Source organism: Mus caroli, chromosome 16 (genome assembly GCF_900094665.2).
Source record: "Mus caroli chromosome 16, CAROLI_EIJ_v1.1, whole genome shotgun sequence".
In the NCBI taxonomy this organism is placed as follows: domain Eukaryota; kingdom Metazoa; phylum Chordata; class Mammalia; order Rodentia; family Muridae; genus Mus; species Mus caroli.
The window spans coordinates 30,299,733-30,309,609 of NC_034585.1; the positions used below are offsets into that span (position 1 = coordinate 30,299,733).

The window sequence follows — 9,877 nt, forward strand, 5'->3', positions numbered from 1 at the left end:
GACCTAGAGTGGTGTGCCTTGGACAGTCTGTCACCGGGCACTTAGAACCTAGAGTGGTGTGCCTTGGACAGTCTGTCACCGGGCACTTAGGACCTCTGGTTCCCGCTCATAACTTTGGTGGACTGACCTTCCACTGTCTTGTGAAATTTCTCCTAGCCTAATGGGACAGCAAGAACTTTATAGTTAAGCCTGATCTAAAAGGAAAGGCCCTTAGGGAGTCAGGCCTAGAGGAACTAACTGTAAAGGATTTCTGACTCCTAGTCCTTAGCACAAGATTTGATCAAGGCTATACATAGGTATACACCTTTAATCCCAGAATTTAGGTCTAGGCCAGGGTTATATAGTGAGACCTTGTCTCAAAAAACAAAACACAAATAAATACAATCTGATGAAGGACAGAGTTTAACAATTTACCACTAACACTTCAGTGCAATTATTAGCCTTTATAGGAAATGCTACTAGCTACACACTGACTCTGTATAAAGAAAACAGTTCACAATTGTTTAGAAAAATATCTTTTTTAAAATTCAATGTAGACATCTAAAGATGGTTTGATTGTGTACTATACAGTGTATATGTGTAGATTGTGGTATTTGGAAAATTATAAAGTGAAAAGTCTCTGTCACTGTCTGTCCATTCTCACTTTCTCCCCCAGAGTTTGATATCTCAAAAGTCTAGTTTTTATCCTACAAATGTAAGCAAAACTATAGAGTCAGTTTTCTGCCTCTGCTGGGGTGTAAACAGTCTTTCCAGTGCGGGTTGAGTCAGCGACAGCCATGCTTTTGGCCCTGTAATGCCAAGACTGTTTCTCAGACGAGAAGCACTGCCTTGAGAGGAGCGCCTGTAGCAGACACCTTTTGACCCAGTGGGGATTGCCTCAGGCTGGCCAGCAGCTTCTGACTGGATGAGCCACTGTAATTGTATGCAGGGGCTGTGTGTAGTTTCCTAAGCTACATTACTGATGTTAGGCCGGAGAGATGTAACTAACAATTAATAGTATTTAGTGCTCCCCGGAAGTCCTGAGTTAGGCTCCCAGCAGCTATGTCAGGTGGCTCACAACTACCTGTAACTCCAGTTCCAGAGGGGTCCAACAATTATGACCTCTTAAGTCGCTTGCATAAACATACAATTAAAATAAATCTTTAAAAAGAGAATTTAGGTTTTGTCTCAGGATCAGTGGCTAATCTGAACTAGAAAGATACCTGCCTAAAAGCAGAGGAATTATATTGGTTTTGACCTTAGAAAGACCTTCCAAGCAGAGTAGGCAAATTAGAATGTGTGAGCTGACTAGAAGGCCAGTCAGCGCAATAAGAATTCCAGGTGAGAGACGATGCTGCTGATACTGACCTAAGGGACTGGCAGAGAGGCTGGGTCAGTGCAAGTAGGCCTCAGCAATGTTTAAGAAGTAGAACATACAGGCTGGTGTAAGGAGAAGGTATGGGGCCGGGGGAGATAAGGACAAAATGCTGATAGCTCTCAGGCTTCACTGTTAGACTTCTGGGGAGCCTGGAATATATATGGGGTGAGGTAGGGAAAGAGAAGTCAGGCCTTGGATACGTAAGTAACTATAAGAGTGCTCTTCAGGGGGTGGTTTAGGTCTGGGGTTAGGAGAGAGTTCCAGGTTGGAGGTAGGAATTTAGAATGTGGTGGCATACTGTAATTCATAATCATAATCATAAGGTCATACAAACAAGCTACAGAATGAATATATATTGAAAGATTAGTGAGAAAATGGCTGAGAAGCTAAGACTTGCACTCTCACTGCGAGCCTTTCCAGAGTGTAACCTGAGGGTTACCAGCACCTGGAATCCTGGGGTGAGCTTGTTTTAATCAGACCTGAGTGCCAGTGATCTCTGTCTGTGGCTCCTCCCACTCTTCTCCCAAAGATGACCCTAGTAGTATCTTTGACTTGGGTTTTTTAGTGTTGTTGTTTTAAAGACAGGACCTTAGTCTGTAGTCTACATTGGCCTCAGATTCACAGTGAGCCATCTGTCTTAGCTTCCCAAGAGCTGAGGAATTGTAAACGTAAGCTATCATGTCTCAATAGTGTGTGCATGTGTGTTCATGGTGTATGTGAATACATGCAGGTTCCAGAAGAGGACATTAGTCTTCCTCTATTGCTTTTCACCTGATTTTTTTTGAGACAGTGTCTCTCATTGAACCTGAAGCTCACCATCTGGGCAGCCTAGCTGGCCAGTGAGTTTCCAGGATCCACCCATGCCTATCCTACAGTTGCTAGAGTGACAGACATGGAAGCCATGCCGGACTTTTATTTAAGTGCTGGGGATTTGATCTCAAGTCCTCTTGCTTTCCTGGAAAGCTCTCTACCTACTAAATCATGTCCCCAGCCCCTCTCAGTAGGTTTTAAAAATAGACATTTCAGGAATTCTTAGATATGGCTGAAGAAAGGGAGTACTCCAGGAGGACCTTCAAGGTGACTAGAGTGCAGTGGGTTAACCGTGGTGAAAAGAAGTTGGGAAGTGACACGAGGCATAAAATCTAGAGAATAGGATGGAAACTGAATCTAAAGAAGTGTGGATTTGAGAAAGCTTTAAATTGACTGACAGAAATGAAAGTGAGGTTTCCCCAGGTTGGCTTCTGTTCCTGTGTGGAGAGTGACATCAGACTCTTGGTGTCAGGCTAGAAAGATGGTTCCGTAGGTTAGAGCACTCGCTGATCTTCCAGAGGGACGCAGGATCAATCCCACATAATGGTTAACAACCACTCGTAGCTCCCTCCAGTTTAAGGCATCCAGTGTCCTCTTCTAAGCTCCATGGGCACCGAGGGTACAAGAGGTATGCACCACCATTCACACAGACAAGTCTATTTTAAACAAGCTTGGGGTCTTTGTGGAGAATTGGAAATAAAGGTTACTGAGAACCATTAAGAATATAAGAACGTTAGAGATGGCTATTAAAGTTGTAGTATATATTTTTCAGCACCATAAACTTTTCCTATTTTGTTTAGTTTTCAGAATCATTTTCTATACCCACAGATTTTTATCTCTACCTTGATCCCTTTTTGCATCTTTTCTTGGCTTTTAGTTTGTGTATGTATTTGATGCTATTTTATTTTAGAATATTTTTCTATTTATATTAGTTTGTAATTCAAGGACAGGATGTGATTAGATACAACGAGTTTCATTATTCTCAGGAACTGCCATTTTGTGCAGGAACAAACGTTGACTGCTTGTTTTCCTAAGTGCAGTTTTGTTTCCTGTTTCAGGAGATTTACGGAGCTGAGGCACTACAGTGATGAGCTGCAGTCTGTCATCTCGCATCTCCTTCGAGTCAGAGCTGTAAGTGATCTGGCGCTCTGTGACACCCCCAAGAATGGTGCTTGTCACTGAGTCGACATGCTTCTAAATACTGGGTGTATTTATGGTGGATGAGTGACTTTACATGCAAATCTAGTGTGTTCATATCACAAACTGCCTTGTAAGAGAAGTGGGAGCCTTTTCTGTTAGAAACAGTTTGAAGAGTTTGAATCCATTACTTTCTTCCTGGTATATCATGGTGTAGCTGACATCTTATCAAAAGGCCTGTCATTTCAGAGTGGAATGTAAATAATGAAGGAGGTTGTGTTAGACTCCTTAGAGTAGAGTAATTCCTCAGTCTTTGAGGGTTTGTTTGTTTGTTTTTGTTTTTTTAAGCTTTGTGGGATAATTTATGGCTATTAGGACATCTTATATCTGTGTGCTTTAAGACAGGGTCTTGCTGTGCAGCCCAGGCTTAACTATCTTTCTGCCTCTCCTTCCCCATTGCATACTCCATGGAATAAATTCCACATAATAGGGGCTGGAGAGATGGCTTAGCAGTTAAGAGCACTGACTGCTCTTCCAAAGGTCCTGAGTTCAAATCCCAGCAACCACATGGTGGCTCACAACCATCCGTAACGAGATCTGATGCTCTCTTCTGGTGCATCTGAAGACAGCTACAGTGTACTTATGTATAATAATAAATAAATCTTTTTTTTTAATTCCAAATATTCTTACTTAAGGTACTAGTCTGCAATGACAAAAGGGTTAAGGAGCAAGCACTGTGCTTGGACATGCATTGTAATGCATGTGGGGAAAAGTATTTTTCAGTAAATAGAGTACCTGGAAGCTTGTCATCCGATCTTCTCAGAAACCGAGACAGGTTCACCAGGGCTGGGGTCATATCATATGCTGACTGAAATCCTCCTGAGATGGAATATATTGAATATAAAAGAGCCCACCAACATGACAAATCACATCATGGTGTGAGCATGTGAGTGTTAGAGATCCCAGGAAGCCAGAGCCCGGGGAGAGGGCCCCCTTGCTCAGTTTTTTAACATTCCATTCTCAGTGTACATTTGCTGGGGTCCCATGATAATTAAGTCCTTTTAGAGTTATTGTCCCTAGTGATCTTCTTCTTACTAGGCCTCACACACTTTATTGAAAACCAAGATTCTAACACACAAAGCCATAATAGAAACTGTCAAACCATAATGGATTCCTTAAATATACTGGAAAATGCTAAGTAAAGAAAGTCACACTGGAGTGCGTGGCTCTCCCTATTATCTTACTAGTTGGAAGTAAGAACTGAATATTAGAAAGGATTTTAAGTTGATGAGCTGAAATTTCTAGATCTTTCATTACTTTGAAATTCCACACATTGAGTATGAGTTACTGTGAAGTTCTGACAATATCAGTGGGACCGTGTGATATCTTCTGATTAACTTGGTTTTTGGAACAGTTCTGAAATTAGGAGGAAGGGCATGAGACATGTAGAGTAACAGCAGGACAAGACATAGAGATGGAAGGCTAAAGGCCCACACGAACATAGGCTTGAAACCACACAGAAAGCCGCTGGGACCTGCCTTTTCCTAAAGCTAGTGTCAGCTGTAGAAGATGGCTCAGATCAGTGGACCCCTTTGCCAAACCTCTGTCTCCAAAACATTGCCCTTCATAACAGTAGCAAAATACAGTTATAAAGTAACAGCAAAGATAATTTTATTGTTGGAGGTCACCACCACATGGGGAACTGTATTAAAGGGTCACAGCATGAGGAAGGCTGAGAAACACTGGCTCAGATGTTTAAGGTTGTTGTTGGTGCACACCTTTAATTTCAGTGCTTGGGAGGCAGAGGCAGGTGGATCTTTATGAATTTGAAGCTAGCCTGGTCTACAGAGAGAGTTCCAAGATAGCCAGGGTACACAGAGGGAAAAAAAGAAGGAAGGAAGAAAGAAAGAAACAAATGAAAGAAAAAAATATAAGTATCACCTTTTGTGTTGGGGAAAGTTCTTTTAGAACTGCTGGGTATGAGTTAAATACTTAAGTCGAACAGAACTCCTTAGGCAAAGCAGGTGGCCTGAGAACCAAGAAGGGTTGAGTTTGAAACTGGTCTTTGCTGTTCACACCAGGCAAATACTGGAACCTTCTAGGATTTATTTTCTAAAAAAGGAGAGTGGTTCTTGCCCATCACATTGTGGGTGCTAACACTTCTTACATGGATGAATACCTTGTACTGATTAAAACCCTATAAAGTCATTTTTATTTTGTGAGCTAACACAAAGGAATTAAAACTTTTTCTTGACCATTGTTTGTGCACTGTCCTTTGTGGAAGGTCCTTTTATTCTCATTTTATACAATACGAAACACAATGAAGTTAATAAACTCTAGTACCGCCCAGTAGACAAATACAGGGATCCAGAATGAGACTATGAGTCTGCCTTAAGAGCCCATGCTCTTAGCCACCTGCAGATATATCTGGACAAAAGATGGGAAGAAAACTGACACTTGCTGAGTCACCCTGGTTGGCACATCAAGTGATGGAGAACATGCCCTTATCTCCTAAAGATACAATAAAAAGATTTGGAGTACTCTGATGTAGTCTCACAGTTGCACTCAGGGGGCTGGGGAGATGACTCAGGGCAGGAGCACTTGTTGCTGTTGTGGAAGACCCAGTAGGTTACCAGCACGCAGACAATGGCTCATAACCATGTGTAACTCTAGTTCCTCTTCTATACTGTGCAGTATATATATATGTGTATGCAGAATATACATGTGGTGCACAGACATACATATAGGCAGAACATATATATATAAATCAATCTTTTGTTTTTTTGTTTTTCTGTAGACCAGGCTGGCCTCAAACTCAGAAATCTGCCTCTGCCTCCCGAGTGCTGGGATTAAAGGCGTGTGCCACCACGCCCGGCTCTGAATCTTTTAAAGAAACAACTGAACTCATACTTGTTTAACTGCATATTTCTGTTTCCTATTGCACTCTCTTGCTTCTTCTCCAGATGGAATCACATTTTAATATAACCTTGCTAGTATTCTAAAAACACAAGTTTACTCTGCTAGCATTTTAAAGATGTAAATTATAGTTATTGACATCATCTGTTATAAGTATTTGATAATTGTTTATAAATATGGTAATATTTGCAGCTCAGTCAGAGAGGGCGGCAGGAGAGGATCATGCACAGCTCCTTTGGAAACCATTTCTATCAGGAGTCTTTTTTTTTTTTTTTTTTTTTTGAGGCAGGGTCTCACTATGGAGACTAAGCTGGCCTAGGGCTCACTCTGTAGAGTAACTAGGCTGTCTTTGAATGCACTGTCACAGAGATGCACTTGCTTCTGCCCCTCTAATGCTGGAATTAGAGGTGTGTGCCACCAGGCTCAGCTAGGAATTTTAAGTCTCAGAATCTCTGAAATATGTTAGGAGACTTAGACGAGAAAAAGCTGTGTGTGTCCGCCATCTAATGGCACGTCACATTTTCTTTTCCATTGTCTCCTTGTCCCCTTCAGAAAGGTTATCTGCATTTTAGCTCCAGCTACAAGAACTTAGGACTCTGATTTAATACAGCTGTTGGATGTGTTGCTAAAGCTAGTGCTAACATGCTGGGCAGACTCCTGCTTCTCTTGCTATCAGAACTGTAGAAGGAGTAACTAACAACTGATAAAAAGTTCTGGGAACACCAAGTAAATACGTGGGTACATGTATTTGTGTTTGATGGGGTCTTGGAGATTATTTTCTTGGCTTATTATACTAAGCATGATTTTCTTCATCTCAAAAATGAATATGAATTTTTTTAAAAAGTAATCTATATATGATTTCAACCTAATACTAATTTCTGTTAAATATTTCAGAGAGTAGCAGATCGACTCTATGGTGTATATAAAGTACATGGGAATTATGGGAGAGTTTTTAGGTAAGTATCATATGAGTATAAACATTTAGCTCCAATTAGCTTTTTGGCTTAAAAATAGTATTTTAAAGCTTTTATAGTGTATGAGTTGTTAGAATATATATCTAACTTTGTGTGTGCGGTCAGATGTGTGGTCTGGTGCACATGTTGGGAGGCGTGCACATGTTGAGATGTGTGCGCGAGTGTAGAAGCCAGAGGTTCACACTGGCTATCTCTCTACCTTATCACTGAGGGATCTAGAGCACACGGGTTTGGACTGGTCCAGCTAGCCAGCTTGCACTGGGAATCCTCTTTTCCTCCCTCCCAAGCGCTGGGATCACAGACAGGCTGTCATTGAATGTGTGCTAGCTGTCCACACTCTGGTCCTTGGGCTTACATTTCCCTAGACTCCTGATGCTTGGAGAACCCTGTAGCTTTGGCTGGCCTGGAACTTCTTATATTGTAGCCCAGGCTTATCTCAGGCTTAAAACAATTCCCCTAGCTCTGCCTCGAAGTGTTGAGATTTACAGCCATGTTTTATTGTGCCTGACACAACAGTATTCAGTGATGTCCTGAAGCAACAGCTTTCACTTTTCAAATAAATATTGATATTTTAAAGGCATCTGTAAGCAAAAAAGTGGGGAGGAAGTTCTGTACACTGGTGAGATTCCTGACTGTAGGGGCACAAGGCCTTCTACTTTCTCTGTTGATTGTCTGGGGAGGATCACTAGAAACTGCTACCTAATAGAACTGGATGTTTTCTCTTTCTTTTATTTTATTATTTTATAACATATGAAGACTTTGGCAAGACGAGTGTTTCAGTGGTTAGCGTAAAGGCTGGAGGTGTAGCTCAGGGGTAGGACAGTTGACTAGTTATCTGAGGCCCTGGGGCTCCGTCCTCAGTGCCAAACGCAGGAGTATATGGATGCATGTGTGTATGACTTTCCTGTTTTGGTTACTTAAATCATCTTTAATACTTTTTAATTTATTTTATATTGGGGTGTTTTGCCTGTGTATGTACATGTGTACCGCCTGTGTGCCTCGTGCCTATGGAGACTAGAAGTTCCTCTGGAACTAGGGTTTGTGGGCTTCATGTGGGTGCTGGGACTCATCCTTAGGTAGGTCATACTGTGTAGCCCTGGCTGGCCTGGAACTCACTATGTAGACCAGGCTGGCCTAGAAACTATAGAGATCTTCCTGCGTCTGCCTCCCAGTTGCTGGGATTAAAGGTGTGTGCCGCCACCACCTGGCTGTTGTTTTGAAGTCTCATGTACCCCAGGCTGGCCTTCAGTTTTTCACGTAGTCAGAGATGACTTTGAACTTCTGCCTTTCAAGTGCTAGGACGACAGGATGTGCTCCCACATTAGTTAGGATGGTACTGAGAATCACACTTGGGGTTTGCAGCAAGATAGGTAGGTGTTCTACCAACTGAGCTACTCCCTTGCTCTGCGTGCTTGTGTTCTTACCCTTAATTATTAAAATTTAAGGAAAACCAATGGACTTGAGTCACAGACAGTAAATCCAAATATGAGTCCTAGCTAGAAAAGGATCTTGCAACCCATTCCATTGAATAATATCCCATAGAGCTAGTTCATGGCATTTTTGTTCTTTCTTTCTTTTCTTCTAGTGAATGGAGTGCCATCGAAAAAGAAATGGGGGATGGGCTGCAGAGTGCTGGGCATCACATGGACGTGTGAGTACCTGGGGCTAAGAGCTGGGCCTGCTCGGGGCGGGACTGCTTGCCCTCTGGTCTCTGTCAAGTTTTATAGAAACATTTTGCATATATAGATAGAACTTGTTCTTCTCAGGAATGCAAGGTTAGTTAATACATGTGTTCCAAGACTGGTCTAATTCATGTAGTGACAGAAGAAAGATAAGAATCTGTATGTGCATTTCAGTGTCTACAGAAACGTTATTTGACACACTTTAACACTGTCAATAATAAACATTTTCAAGAAGGTCCTTCACCTCCCAGTCTCTGCTGCCATGTCACATGGTAGGGCTGGTACTACCAGCCAGAGCTAGGAAAACTGTGGCTGAGTCCTTCCTAACGAACTTGAGTTCTCTGGCTGGACAAACCTGGAAACCTGAAAGCTGTTGACTGGAGAAGGACGCCAGGGTTTTAACCACGAGACATCAGAACCGTAGCTGTCGCCGTGGGGTGATCCAGCGGTGGAGGGATGATGTCCGGTGCCTGCCAGGTCCAGCCCAGGGCAGGTGCTCAGAGCAGGTCTGCTGATTGGATTCCTGGGGGAGCAGGACCTCAGGAAGAGAGCACACTCCGGGTGGGGAAGAGGCTTCAGAAATAATGGGGTTTGTTGTTGTTGTTGTTGTTGTTTAAGAGTGACATTTCTCATGCAGAATGTAAAAGAATATTATAGTCTGAAGTTGGCATTTCAGACTAATGCTCTGAGGTCAAGCACATGACCAGTGCCTCGAGACACTTGTCATGCAGGCACTGGGAAGGTAGAGGCAGGAGAACCAGAAGATCCCTCACTGCACAGGGAGTCTGAGGACACTTAGATGAGACCTCAAACATTTTTTCTTTGAATGTAAATTTATATATAAGGCATGTGTGAAGGTTCCTATCAAAACAAAAATGAAAAAAAATTAAATTGAAAAACAAAAAAAGCCGGGCGTGGTGGCGCATGCCTTTAATCCCAGCACTCGGGAGGCAGAGGCAGGCGGATTTCTGAGTTTGAGGCCAGCCTGGTCTACAAAGTGA

The 9,877-nt window shown here is 42.4% G+C and overlaps 1 protein-coding gene across 1 annotated transcript in view; it reads left to right on the plus strand.

Annotated features, from left to right (window-relative positions):
• Snx4 (sorting nexin 4) overlaps positions 1 to 9,877 on the plus strand; it is a 48,150-nt gene that overhangs the window by 25,229 nt on the left and 13,044 nt on the right. Inside the window, exons 7-9 of the mRNA XM_021184727.2 lie at positions 3,226 to 3,298; positions 7,115 to 7,176; positions 8,780 to 8,845. Of these exons, the coding sequence (XP_021040386.1) occupies positions 3,226 to 3,298; positions 7,115 to 7,176; positions 8,780 to 8,845 (201 nt within the window). The remainder of the gene's footprint in view (positions 1 to 3,225; positions 3,299 to 7,114; positions 7,177 to 8,779; positions 8,846 to 9,877) is intronic.